The 14,750-nt window shown below is 38.0% G+C and overlaps 1 protein-coding gene across 2 annotated transcripts in view; it reads left to right on the top strand.

The window, feature by feature from the left end:
• The window catches only part of PAXIP1 (PAX interacting protein 1), a 34,318-nt gene that overhangs the window by 10,340 nt on the left and 9,228 nt on the right, over positions 1-14,750 (top strand). For both annotated transcript variants that reach the window (XR_009818818.1, XM_061997268.1), the window contains exons 4-11: positions 1,592-1,655; positions 2,669-2,782; positions 6,377-7,018; positions 9,802-10,528; positions 11,346-11,440; positions 12,439-12,534; positions 12,838-12,975; positions 14,203-14,324. Coding sequence is in view for 1 of the 2 variants with exons in the window: in XM_061997268.1 (XP_061853252.1) it covers positions 1,592-1,655; positions 2,669-2,782; positions 6,377-7,018; positions 9,802-10,528; positions 11,346-11,440; positions 12,439-12,534; positions 12,838-12,975; positions 14,203-14,324 (1,998 nt within the window). In the remaining variant the exon portion in view is untranslated. The remainder of the gene's footprint in view (positions 1-1,591; positions 1,656-2,668; positions 2,783-6,376; positions 7,019-9,801; positions 10,529-11,345; positions 11,441-12,438; positions 12,535-12,837; positions 12,976-14,202; positions 14,325-14,750) is intronic.

Below are 14,750 nucleotides of genomic sequence, written 5' to 3'. Positions count from 1 at the left end.
TTGGAACACAACGCACATCTGTTTTTGTAGTTACTTTTTCCAACAAGATGTGCATGTATCATAAAACATACGAAAACCACAAAATCATAAGAAAGGGTAGAAAAGGGTGAGAAGTTACCAAAGTCAGGTGGTCCATCTGTCTTTCTCACATCACTTGTGTCAACAGTTCTCTCTCCTTCTCTCCTCACAAGGCCTTTCTGGTAGTGGAGATTTCATTGTTTCCCCAGTCAAACTACAGTGCCTAGCTGTTGTGTTCGTAGAGTTTAACCCCATTACCATGCTGCAGCCTAACAGTGTTTTATCTGAGCCACTCTGAACAGGGAGAACAAATTACTTCCTTTCATTTAGCAGCCTTTAAAGGATTTGAAGTTGTGTCTTAGCTTCTTAAACACGTTAATTCTGGTCTTCCACTTTAATCTTGTAAGCCATATTTACTACATCTGTAAAAATTCCCACTGCTCTTTTTCACATACCATTTAATTTCTTAATCTCTTTCATGCATCTGAAAAGAAATAACGTTTTACAGCCAGAGATCTTGTTGAATTTTGAAAGTGTAGTGGAAAACTTTGTGCTAGTTTCAGGATGTGCTTCTGTTTATACATCCCAGGTCCATACATATAGTTTTCTCAGTCTATGTTTCACAGTGGCTCCTAGATAACTTCCAATGCAGAATCTTACCTCAGTAGGAAAAAATCAGCTGCATAAGAGATGTGATACTTATATTGACTTGCCTACTACAGTTTGCAGATAATCTCTGTAATATGTTGTTTGGTTTGTTTTTTGTTTGGTATATGAGCTCGTTCCTCAATATGTTTATTGTTCAGTGACTTTTGTAGACATAATAACCATGCTATATGGTAGGAAACTGTTTCTACTTTCCTAGTCTTTGAGATCAAATTGCAAAGGGCAGGTTAGGTTCCAAACAATATCTTCAACCAAAACCTCTATCGTTTGGTTGTCAGACTTAGCCATTTCTGAAACCTCTGCTTCTGTATTGCTTTCAAAACCTTTTTTTCTTTAAGGCTATGCTTTTATTTCTTGCTGGTTTTAAATGAGGCCATCTACCAGCTTGCCATCTTTCTTAAGTGCAGAAAAAGCACTTTAACTTTCTCACAGCTGTCCACTATTAGCTTTTATTTTACAAAACCCCGCTTGTTCTGTGTTATTTTGTTGAATTTCTTGTGCATCATAATACTTACTTAGTTTTTGTTGCTGACCATAGCAAAAATTTATTTCATTCTCCTGGTATTTTTAAAGCATGGAAGGTAAGCATTTGATAATGGAAGGAAGCTCTTGATAATGACTCAACTCCTGTAAGCTAAGCATCCTGAAATGGGATGAGGGAGATGTTCTAGGAACAGGCAAGTTTATAATACTACCCAAATCAGTCATAATATTGGAGGTGCCTCTCCATTTGTTCTTGATGCATGCAACTTCAATGGGAAATAACCAACATGCTTGTGAAGATCAGTTTTTGAATGGTCAGATACTTGATAACATCTGAGAATTACTATTCACACTAATTACTTTCTAAAGTCCCTCAGGAAACTCTCATTGAAATTATTTTTCATCCTTGACACCTGCTTTCCAGTGTAAATGGCTTTTCTCCAGAATCATGTCAGATCTTTTTTGGAGTCACTGCCTGTCTCTCTCAGGTAAGAAGTGAACTGTATTTACTCTGCTCCAATGTACGCTGTGAGTGCGATGCTTTGGTTTTTTGAAGAGATATACTAATTTTTCTGGTGTACTATTTGACTTTTTTTTCCTGTATGTTAGGTGAACTATAACCTAAGACACTTTTCACTGAAAATGAGGACATGAACATTTCCAACTGTGAACATTCAATGAGTAGTTTGTCTTGTAATCAGATGTATGGTGGTTGACATGTAGACTACACAAGGCTATAAAGCCTTTGCTCCTGTTCTTCTATTTCTGCATTAACACAATATTCAGTCAACATGTTTTACCTGCCTGTGCACTGAAACCTTAACAAGGGTGCCAGTGAGTAAAGTAAGTGGAAAGGTGGTGCTTCAGTGGCTTGCATTCTTTACAAGCTCCATGGATCTGTGCTCAGCATATGTGTGCAAGCAGATAGGATTGAGGTTTGGGTGTTAATGGAATATATATGTGTATGTGCTTTAGACTTTTTAACATGTTTTTTGTATAATGCTGTCACTAACTGTGAAAGGTAATGGCTTAAATACATGTGGCATTCTTGGTAGAGGAAAGGGGTATTGCTGTGACTTAAATTGTTAGAAATAAACACTCTGTATGTTTACACAGACTGTTATTTTGGTCTACTTGTTTAAGTCCTGTTCAGTGAATTTAAAGAGGTTGTGTAAGAAAATTACTGTTTGCTTGATCACTACCTTTTTTTCTCCTGTGGAAGGAGATACATTAGTGTTGAGTTTTAGAGGAGTGAAGGATATTTTCTCTTTATATGTGTAGATTAAAAATGATTGTTTAATGTCTTTTTTGTTGCTTCTCTTTGTCACCCTTTTTTCTCCATAACTTTCATGATAATTTGGTATTTAAAAGTGATAGGTAGTACATTAGCTAGACTTGTAAATGGTATGGCATGGATTTTAGCCATGGATTGTACTAAAATTCTTTAAGCAGAAGGCAGCTTACTGTGTAGACCTAAAAGGCTTATTTACCTTCCTTTTAGGTTTCATCTGAAGACCGAAGTACGCTGTGGGCTTTGATTACTTTTTATGGAGGGAATTGCCAGCTAAGCCTCAATAATAAGTGTACTCATTTGATTGTGCCTGAGCCAAAGGGGGTAAGACTTTATTGCATGTACAATTCTTCTTCTTGTAGCTCCCTGAAGTTAGAATTCTTATGAGTGTTCGTTAGCCTTGAACAGCTAATTCAATACAATTATGCATTGCAGCTATTCAGTTCACATCTACTTTCTGTGCGGCTTTAAGCCTGATTAATTCAAAAGATGTCCACTTTGATATTGCTTTTTGTATTCCTGGTTGTATAAAGCATTTTATTCTTTATTCTGATTGTCTTAAAATAATTTTGACATGTCATAATCATTAGTAATTGTAATTTGTAAATCTGTAGATACAGAGTCAGTGAGGAGAAATGAAGGACAAAATTGAAAAGTTGTGTGAAATGCCCTTTGTTGTGAGGGCTTAAAGGATAAGAGCAGGAAGAGGAATAGGGTAATGTTTTTGGTTTTTTGGTTTTTTTTTTTTTCTTAATGACAAGAGAACCCTCAAAATCACTCATTCCTCTTAGAGAGACATTAGGACAACCAGTACACAGTCCAGCTGCTTATAGTCATACTTCAAATCACTTCCTTCATAGTGTCGTAGAATGTCTTCAGTTGGAAGGGACCCATACGGATTATGAAATCCAGCTCTCTCCTCCTCACAAGACTGTCTGAAACTAAACCATATGATTAAGACTGTCATCCCGATGCTCCTTGAACTCTGACAGGATTAGTGCCATGACCTCTTCCCTGGGGAGTCTGTTCCCGTGTCTGACCACCCTCTCAGTGAAGAACCTTTTCCTAGTGTCTGATCTGATCTTCCCCTGACTCTGTCTCATTCTATTCCTGGTATGAACAAACTAAGCGACCTCAGCTGCTCTTCATAAGTCTTGCCCTTGAGAGCTTTCGCTATCTTGTTCATCCTCCTCTGGATGAACTCTTTAATAGTTTGATGTCCTCATATAAATTGAGGTGCCTAAAACTGCACACAGTACTGCAAAGGGGCTGCACCAGTGCAGTGCGGAGTGGGACAACCATGTCACTCCACCAGCTAGCTATGCTGTGCTTGATACACCCTAGGACTGGCTGTGCCTTTTGACTACCAGGGCACACTGTTGGCTGATAATCAACTTATTAACCCAAACCTCCATCTCGTTCTGCAGGGCAGCTCTCCAGCCTTTCCTCCCCCAATTTGTACACGTAACCAGGATTACCCTGTACCAGCTGCGGAATCAGGCACTTGTTAAATATCATACAGTTGGTAGCTAGCTGGCACTCTAGTCTATCCAGATCTCTGTAAGGCCTGTCTGCCCTCAAGGAGGTCCACAACTCCTCTTAATTTAGTATCATTTGAATTCCTACTACCTTGGAGGAAGTCAAAAGTTTCTGTCTTTATGCAGATGGAGAAAGAGAATCGGAAATGCCAGGTAACTGGCTAAAGGCAACATTGAGCATATCAGACCAGCATGTGAGTCGTGCTTTGGTTATACTAGTGTACTAAAAAGTTCTTCATGAAGTGTTCAGGTACTCACCTTCATGATTTATTTCTTCCATCAGGATAAGATGTAATGCATGGATGATAGCTTAAAATGCTTCTAGTCTTGCTACTCTGACATGCTACTACAAGGGAATATGCAGCAGTTTGTAGTGAGAATAGTTTTGACACTAGTGAAAATTTAAATATTTGCTTTGACTAGACACAACATAATAAAACAAAATTCTTAATAATGCTCACCACAAAGAAGAATGAAAACTCATATCTGCAAATAAACTTGGTTTCATCTGTAATCTCGTTATTGTGTATGAATGACAGTTTCATTGTAGGAAATAACTCTAGAGAAACATTAAATTAAATTAATTTCCTCTGAATGTGCTGGATGTTAATTTATCTTGTTTGACATACAAAGAAAATCTCAGTTAAATCACTTTTAAATATTAGATCCTGAAATTAGTTTCAAATCTTCTTCAGAAAGATTTTTCTTTGCACTGTCTTTATATTTGTGAGGGATTTCCATCATCAGGATGATGTTTGAATAAATAAAACACTGATTCTGATCTATTTTGATGTCTTAAGAAGGGAAACAGTGTACATATGTACACTTAGTACATACGTACTTATTAGTACTTCATCTTCAAGTGATGAAATGATAAGGAAGGAAGAAGGGATAGATAAAGCTTTTTGTCAGCATGTTAACCTCTCACTGAAATGGATTTAGCTAGTATTTGGACAATATAGTGTTTTAGGCCCATGAGGGAACAAAAGACCATGATTAGCCTCAAGTACCAAAGACCTGAGGATTGCCAAAGGGCAGGGAGAGCTTAATTGCTGCTTAAGGTTCAGGACAAAACAGACCAGGCTACTCGGCTTGGGGAAGAAAACAGAAAATAATTTAAAGCAACATCAACTAAAACATAACCATAAAACCCCAAAACACAACCAAAATTAAACAACACAGAGGGGTACAACGATCAAGAGTCCGACCAGCCCTTTAAGACCACCTTCTCCCCACCCCTCCCCTTTTCTCAGGCTCAGAGCCCTGATACTGTGTTTTTACCTCCTCCCCCCCCCCCCCCCCCCCGCAACGACTCAGGGGAGCAGGCAGTGGGGGTTTCAGTGAGTCTATTCCTGATAACTTCTGCCCTTTGTCTCTCCTTAGGGCAGGTGGGCTCCACACCAGTACTCCCTGCAAGTCCATGGGGTACCTCACACGCACAGCAGCCCTGCACAGACTGCTCTGACATGCATTTAACCCAAAGGCTGCAGCTCCTCTGCTTCTCATGTGGGGCTGCTCTGCGGCCCGCAGGCTCTCCAGCAGAGCCTGTGCCATGGCCACCTCCTCACACAGTCTCTCACCCATCTGGGTGCACTCACATGGAGCTGCTGGTGGCTCTCAGTCCTGACATGGCCTTGCATGCACTGCAGGGATACAGCCTGTGTACACAGTTGCAGAGGGATCTCTGGTCTGGTGCTTCTCCTTCCTTCCTCCTTCTCTGACTGTGGGGTCCATGTGGTCGCCTCCATCTTGTATCACTCTTACACCTCCTACCAGCACTTCAAATTCCTGTCCCTAAATAGTGATGGCAGAGGCACCAGATTGGCCCAGCCGGGCCAGAGGTGGGTCTGAACCCAGGAGCCAGAGGAGAGTCCAAAAACTCTTTACCAGGTCTTCGCTGCAACACCCTCCCCCTGTTACCAAGCAAAAGCTGCTCCTTGATAAACCATGACAGACAGAAATGTAACTTTCAAGTTAAGGACAATGTTACAGTTTGCAGCTTCTGATAAGATATATGGGAAATATCTGGCTGGTGTCTGACTTGTATTTTTTGTAACATATAACTGCATTTAGACTCACCTTAATGTCCACTTGAAAATCATCTGCATCCTAGTACCAAACTGTGAAGGCTTTTTCAGAACTAAATTTCATAGGTTTTGAATCTTTTGGTGGTTAGGTTGGATTAAAATTTGGACAGACTTAATTTTTTACAGTTATGCCTTCTGAGCCCTTTAGATTGTAAATGTGGAGGTTTTTGTTTTAATGTCTTGGAACTTGTGTTTGTGCACAGTAATTGTAGTTTACCCTTTTGATTCTGAGAGAGCTACTGTTGATGCTGTCCAGTAATAGAATAATATTTTATCTTCTTCCCCCTGCCCAGGAAAAATACGAATGTGCTTATAAACGGGACAGCATTAAAATTGTGACACCAGACTGGGTACTGGATTGTATAGCTGATAAGACTAAAAAAGAAGAGACTCCTTATCATCCTCGTTTAATCATATATGAGGAGGAAGAGGAGGAGGAGGAAGAGGAGGAAGAAGCAGAAAATGAAGAACAAGATTCTCAAAATGAGGCTAGTACTGATGAAAAGTTATCAAGCCCAACATCTTCTCGAGAAGGATCGCCTTTGGGCGATCAAGCTTTTTCACCAAAATCCACTACAGCTGATAAAGCAAAAGGAGAACTGATGTTTGATGATTCTTCAGATTCCTCTCCAGAAAAGCAAGAAAGGAATTTGAACTGGACACCAGCTGAAGTCCCACAGGCATCCGCAGCAAAGCGTAGGTTGCCTCAAGGGAAAGACTCTGGGTTAATTAATCTATGTGCCAATGTCCCACCAGTGCCAGGTAATATTTTGCCTCCAGATATGAGAAGCAATCTTATGGCTTCAGTACAAGGTGCCCAAAGTTCTGATCGACAGGAAATGATGACCACATGGAGTCCAGCTGTACGGACATTAAGGAATATTACTAATAGTGCTGATATTCAGCAGATTAATAGACCGTCAAATGTAGCACATGTAAGTGTTGGGTTTTTAATTTATAAGATATTGGACTTTTTCTTGGGAGCTATCATGTCCAAGAACTTAATTTTCCTCTTAGTATTCTTTACATGTACAAAGAATTAAAAGTTCCCCATGAGAAGTGGCCAAATTAGTAACCTCCCTGTAATAACTAATTTAATTCCTAGCAGCTTCACAGAAGTAAGAATGCATTTGGAAGAAATTTTTCAAGGAGTAAAACTGTTTAACTATAATGTGGTGTAAGAGCTTCAGTACTGATTTCTTGGTAAGAGAAAGAAAAAAGAATAATTTTTTAGTTTAGAATTATTTGGCTAGCTCAGGCAATCTGATTTCGTGCCCCTCAAGCTTTTTGTTTAGTGCAAGGAATTATTTGTGCTATAAACACAGAAAACCGATTGTTCTCACAGTAGGTTCAGTTCTATACTGTGGTGTTCTGCTGGGTATCATTAAGTTGTTATACAATATAGTCAGGATTACGATGCAGAAGACAAGTTAAAAGTTCTTCTGCCCCTTCATATAGTTGAAATAATTAAAGCTTTTGTATTGAATGTATTTTTTAGAAGAAAGTAAAAAGTGAGTGAGCATGCACTGAAATAACTTACAGCATTGAAATTCTTAGATGTTCATAGGAAGGCAATGTGAGAAGAGTAAGTGCTGATAAATGTCAGATGTAGATTTTACTTCAGTAACTGTACTGGTGCATTTATTTGGGTGTTCATCTGATGGTAAAACTTCCAAAGATGCCTGAATAATACAGAAGCTTACAGCTAGTACTTGAATGCACAAACTGGAGGCACTCAGGAATGTTGGTTCTTTGTTCTCTATATGACTTCTGAATATGAAATGGAAATACAGACTTCATTTTAAATCTGAATCTTAGATTCTTCTTCTCAGTGCCTTGACTCATTTAAGGACTGAGATTTCAAGGTAAGGACTGATCAGAACTGTCAACTTCCTGGTCACTTGGCCAGTGCTGCTAAGTTGGCTGGTGCTTTAATGTCTGAACACCATGTCTTCTACAGCCTGGTCATTGTACTGTCAAATACTCTTTAGTGATGCCTCTGTGGAAGTATTTTTCTGTAAGTCGTATTTATATTGCTACAGAGCAGTTGATGCTCTGTCATGCCTCAGCTAGATTTTGTTCTCCAAAAGTCTGTTGGACTAGCGACTCGACTGTGGTGTGCAAGGGCAGTTCTCAAGTATGGTATCAGACTGCTATGTAGTTTGTGAAGCTAGCTCTAACACGTGGAGAAGAGTTTTCCATCTTAGAATGGAGAGATGCGTGTTTTCTGGAGGCAGGAATGCCAATTCTACGTTTTACCTTAAAACTTCCCCTTGGCTAGGTGGAACTGTACTTCATGTCTTGCATGTATTCCATGTCTTGGTGCACAGTCTTAGAAAGTTAATGTGTGATTTGAACCTCAGATTTCTGTTGAATGGCAAGATCTGTCATAAGGCAGATTGCAGATAAAAAGTGGCTTCCTGAATATAGCCCTAGGATACTTTTGAAAGTTTTATCCTTTTATTTTGAAATATGTGACCTGAAGCTTCTGTAATTTTGACTTTTGAGACATTTTGTGGAGAGCAGAATGAAGGTCTCTCCCCACACTGAGGCAAGGAAACATGCATTTTGTGTCTGTTACTCGTAGTTATTGACTGTTTATACTGTCGTGCTGTGATAGGTGATGCTTTGATAATTCTGGTTGTAAATATATGCTACACCAACAACAGCCTGAGATGTTTTGAAATGCATTGTAAAAAACACAACCAAACTCTTGAGCCACCTCAGATGAAGAGTTGATGGACATCTCACTGAGAGAATACAGTTAATTGGCTTTGTGTTCTAGCAATGTGCTTTGATTCCTCTCGCTCGCGCACACACGTGGCTGAAATTTACACTATATGTGGTGAAACAGTGTGGGTGAAGGAAGTAGGCTTTGCAGGATTCACAGAAGCTAATTTCATGTTTAAAATACTTTATGAATCGTGAGTCTAGAGTTTCTTATTGCTGCTTCTAGTATGTTAGGAATTTACCTAAATATCCCTTTTCTGATGCTTTAAAATCTTACTTGCTAACTTGTGTCTGTGTAGTGTGAAATTATTTTTTCCTTAACAATTAGTTATACATCTAAAAATGAAATTAAACTCCATATTACTTTAGCATTCCATAAAAACCTAAAATCTATTATTCATAAATACGTGTTGGTTAGTTGTTTGGGTTGTTTTCCTTGAGAAACTATTAGTTCTGAGCAGATCAATATTTTCTTTGTATTTTGGGATTCAGTTTAAAAAATAGAGCTAAATATTCCTAAAGTGGTTCAAAAGAAAGCAAGGTTAGATTAAGTTTCTATGTTCCAAACAGCACTAGTTAGTGGAGGCATTATTGGCAATTGTTAAGTTAAAGAAAATAGAACTACAGAGCTAAATGTTGAACTTTGAATTAATATTACAGTTGGTTGAATTGATTAGTGTAATTATTAATATAGTGTTCGTAGTCATAATACCATTGGAGATACAGTTAGTAATACAGGGATGGGTTTTAATCTTCATTTTTGCTAAAACATTCATTGCCTTATTATAAGAGCCACATGTAGCTTCAGGCCTTTTTATGTGTAAGTGTGTCTTTTCATTCTGCTATTAACATTCAAACCTTTTTCTTTAGCTCGCAATGTATTTAAGGGTAGTGCTCGTTTTTGAAACATGTTTTCCCAGTGGTTGTTTAATCTTCTTAAAAACTGAATGAAAACAAAAAGGTCATGAAACTAATCTTTGTTTTCTAGATATTGCAATCACTTTCAGCACCTACAAAAAGTTTAGAACAGCAAGTAAATCATAGCCAACAGGGACATCCAAATGCGGTGCTGTTTAGTCAAGTGAAACTAACACCAGAGACACATTTATTACAGCAGTCACATCAAGCACAACAGCAACAGCACCATCCTCTTTTACACCTTCAACCTCAGCAACTTATGCAGCTACAACAGCAGCAGCAGCAGCAACAACCCCAGATTTCCCAGCAGTCTTTCCAGCAGCAACAGCCTCACCAGTTTTCGCAACAGCAGCAGCAAGTTCATCAGCAGCACCAGTTTGCACAACAGCAGCTTCAGTTTCCACAGCAGCAGTTACATGCTCAACAGCAGCTACATCGACCTCAGCAACAGCTCCAGTTCCAACAGCAGCATGCTTTGCAACAGCAACTTCATCAGTTGCAGCAGCAGCAGCTACAGCAGCAACAGTTGCAGCAGCTACAGCAACAGAATCTGCAACAACAACAGCTGCAACATCATCAGCAGCAAATGCAGCAGCAGCAATTGCAGCAGCAGCACTTGCAGCGATTACACCAACAACATCAGCAACAGCAAATGCAGAATCAGGCAACCCAGCACTTAACTCAGCCATCTCAAGCACTACAGCATCAAGTTGCAGCCCAGCAGCCACAACACCACCAGCAGCAACAGCAGCAACTGCAACAGCAGCCGCTTTTTGGACACGACCCAGCAGCGGAAAGTTAGTAATTACTACCTTCTTATCCTGGAAAAAAGTGTCTGGTGACATGACACAGTGTGGATTAGAATAATAAAAAGTAGTCCTGTGGTACAGCATGGGATTGTGAGACTTAAAGACACCATTCATGACTAAGGACCTTGTGTACTAATTTTCAGGCAGACAAATTTTAACTAAGGATGGTCCATAAATTTGCAAAGCATGAGAGCACTGAGAGCATTCTGTTTTCAGAGACACACTTTATGTCACTAGCACATAAATTAGACTATGAGAACACTGTTAGTCTATACATACTGTAAATTTTCAGTTGTTATTTTGATTCCTTTGAAAGAGGGGAAGGAGGAAGCTTTCAAACAGAAGAACATCTGGAAAGATAGCTTAAAGTTTGGAAAAAATAGTAAATGACTGCAAATTCAGTATCAGATAGAAGATTTTCATTCACATTGCTTTGAATTCTGTCCATGCTAGTAGAACTGAAAACTTTTTGCTAGTTTTGACTATTCATAGCTGATCTGTATAAAAAGTTACTGTCTTATGTTTTTCTTTTGGTGCCACTTCTTTCTGCCCCTTTAGCCCCACTTCCTCCAGAAAAAACCCACCCAGCACAAAACCAAACCCTGGGCAGAACTGTGCCTTTAAATGGCTCTTGGCTTTGGAATTTTGAATCCTACTTTTTCCAGAAAATATTTATTTCAAAACTGAATTAACTTTATAACCTGGTAATAGGGAAGATTAGTGTAGCAAATATGTTCTGAGATGAACTTTTCAGACTTGCAAGTATTTAATTGTTTTTGTTCTTTTATGTGCCAAACTATTCCAGTTCCAGAAGAGTATTTCCTCCTGGGCTGTGTCTTTGCAATTGCTGATTACCCTGAACAGATGTCTGACAAACAACTGTTGGCAACCTGGAAAAGGGTAAGATTTCGTTGTGTTTTTCAAACACTGTGATAACATAATGTCATGGTAACTCTTAAAAGAAATCATTGTGAGGATTTCAGCACTGGTCACTTTTCTTGATGCATCTGGCATTGTGCAATGATTGTGCTGTAACCTAAAAAACCATTATTCAACTGCAGCTGATCAGAGAAGTAATATGCTTTAGACATGCAGCCTGCTTGGATTATGGCTTTAATTATGTCATTAACTAAATAAGTTATAACCTTAACTATTTCCCAACTATTTATGCTTTTAGTCAGCTGTAGTGCAGCAAATGTAATGTAGCATTTCTGTCTATCTTTAACTTGATTTTATAAAAAGACTCTGGCTTTTTTTGCATATCATTTTGGCATTTATTAGCCTGTGGGGTGTCCACCTGAGTGAATAAAATGGAGGAATAGAGCGTTTCTATTTTTTGCCAACTTCTATTTTTCAGAAAAATCTGATTGTATCTTTTCCTAAATGAGAGGACTTTGGTGTTCTTCAGAAACTTCTGATGGATTTTGTAGTTGAATTTTCCCTACAATTTTGCATAATCAAGTAAGCTGTTGACATTTTTAACAGCACTTGTGTTTATTGCTGAGATAGAATTGAATAGTTCATGAAAAAATGTTTGATAGTTATATTGCACAAATAAAAAATGTGAGAAGGGTTATTTTGTTTATATATCTATTTTTTTAAAATTGAGTCTAATAAAAAATAGAGTTTTTGTAGCTCAGTGGAAAGGTGCATATTAAAGTTTATTTTCTCCATGTTTTGGGTTTTTTTTCCAACACTGTTTCTTAAGTTAGATATCCAAATTTTTGGGGGGGATAACTCTTCAGGGAAATGGTGCTAATTGTGGCAGTGTCCTCAAGTGTAGACTTTCATTTCTGACTGTTTTTTTTCTTAGGGTAATTTTAAAATTCTGTTTTATATATATATATATATATATATATATATGTATATTAGAAATTTTGGATTTATTCTCTTACCAGATCATTCAAGCACATGGTGGGACGGTGGATCCTACCCTTACAAGCAGGTGTACACATCTTCTTTGTGAAAGCCAAGTCAGTAATATGTATGCTCAGGTAAGCAAACTAGTAACATGTATTCATGCATGCAGAGCTTTTCAATGTGTACTTCACACTTAGATGGCAAATATAAAATCCAAGCTTTTCATTATGTGCTTTTTTCTGATTTGTGGTTTATGGTATAACAAAATTTTGTAATGCGCTTACTAGACTTATTCCAGAGAATGCTGAGAAAGATGCTGTGAGAGGGAGCATCCTGAAAAAACAAAGGATTGAAATTAAAGCTTTGTATTATAGAAAAAGTTTTTAAAATAAAGATGTGTTTTGTTTTTTGAAAGCTGTTTTTGTGCATATTCATAGGCTTTAAGAGAAAGGAAGAGATGCATTACAGCACATTGGCTGAACTCAATCTTGAAGAAGAAGAAAATGGTACCACCCCATCGAGCCCTTCATTTTCCAGTGGCATTTCCACCAGGAGGAAAGCCATGTTCTCAACATGTAAGAAGAAGCAGCTTATTTCTAAAGAATTCTTGCTTCCTTATGTGAGCAGTAACAAAATACAGCTGGGAAATGCTTACTCAAAGCAAAATGTAGGGTTTTTTTTATCTTGGAAGAAAAGCTTCTGTTCATCTTAAAGTCCTGTGTCACAAGACTTAAGTTCCAAGTGCTCAGATGCAAAGATTACGTAAGTGAAAAACAGCAAGATGACAGGAATCAATGGTGGATAGACATTACTAGTAGCAAGTTTAACAACATATGTTTCCTTTACCATAACTCAGTATTTTGGGGGATTTTTTGAGGATTTTTCTTTTTTTGTGGCAATACCTAGCAAATATCAAAGAAGAAAGCCATGTTGTTAATCAGAGAATAGGAGGTCAAAGTTCCAGTAGCCTTTTTGATAAGAAGCAGTGAGGTAGGTGAATTTTGTGGGATTGAAAGATAAAGTTGAGGTTGAATTCAGTGCATCTTGAAATATACTGTGCAGTATAAAATGAGATGCCAAAATATGTCTTGGCACTGTATTTCTTTGTGCTGGATGCAGACACTGGATGATGGCTTTACTACTAGCTGGTTCTAAAAGACACAGAAAAAAACAGAGGTTTGAGAAGATTAGAATATGCACATAAACAGAGTGGTTAGTAGTAAGTGTAATAAATGTAGTTTATTATCGACAAAAAAATTGCTGTTGCCTTTTCTGAAATAAAAGGACAGTGGTAAAAATGAAAACTTGGCAAGACAAAGAAGAGAAGTGAATTACTGTTCAACACCTATGATTGGCTGTCACAGTTAATTTGACTTCATGGCAGGGTAGAGCAGTGTATTCAGATTATTAGAAGTAGAGCAGTACAAGTAAGTATAAGCATTTCTATGTCTCTCTGAATATAAACAGTAGGAGAAGAAAGAGGTGAGGCGTGTGAAAAGAAAACCAGCTCTGAGTTCTTTCATAGTAAAACTGTAGTCTCTGTAAATAAGAAAAAAGCTGGCCAGCAGAATGGAAGGGATTCTTCCTGAATTACAACTAGTACAACAAACTTGACATTATTATGTATAAGCAGATAACTTATAAATTGTACTTTATATATCCTACAAGCCATGTTTTAATTTAAGCACCTATATGCCATAGTTACGATGCCATCTATGTTCATTGTAGTGTAATCAGTAACATAAATATTTGTGGGTACCACCTGTATTCAGTTATTTGTAACTCTCCCTTTCTCTCTATAGATAATCTCAGTGACAGGATTTGTTGACAGTGACAGAGATGACCTCAAACTAATGGCCTACCTAGCAGGTGCCAAATACACAGGCTATCTGTGTCGAAGCAATACGGTTCTCATCTGTAAGGAGTAAGTGGTTTATCTCTGCAGCACTTGTATTCCTACTTGCCTGTTGCCAGTTAGTGCTTCTTTTTAATGCAAGGTGCTTGCAATGTCTCATAACGAGTGTTGATTTTAATCAATGTTGTGATTTGATAGCAATAATTTAATCACACGTTTACAATACTTTCTAAGTGATGCAGTTACATATCTAGAAGTAAAAGGTCTTGTTTGGAGTTTTTTATTAGTAATTGTTTTAAAAGGTTGAGGAAGGGAATATCATTAAATACACATCTAACTTGATTCTGTTTGGGGCAGAAGTTCTCCCCTAATTGACTTTTTCTAGCATGTGAAGCAAAAATAGTTTTTACAGAGTATCTGCTTTGTCAGGCTTAACATAGGCCAACACAAAGCACTGGTATTTCAAGTTTAGTACCAGAAGTTGCTGTTTTGCCT

This window comes from Colius striatus, chromosome 5, assembly GCF_028858725.1.
Source record: "Colius striatus isolate bColStr4 chromosome 5, bColStr4.1.hap1, whole genome shotgun sequence".
Classification (NCBI taxonomy): domain Eukaryota; kingdom Metazoa; phylum Chordata; class Aves; order Coliiformes; family Coliidae; genus Colius; species Colius striatus.
The sequence above is the reverse complement of the archived record's forward strand: the minus strand, read 5'-3'. Positions and strand labels throughout refer to the sequence as shown.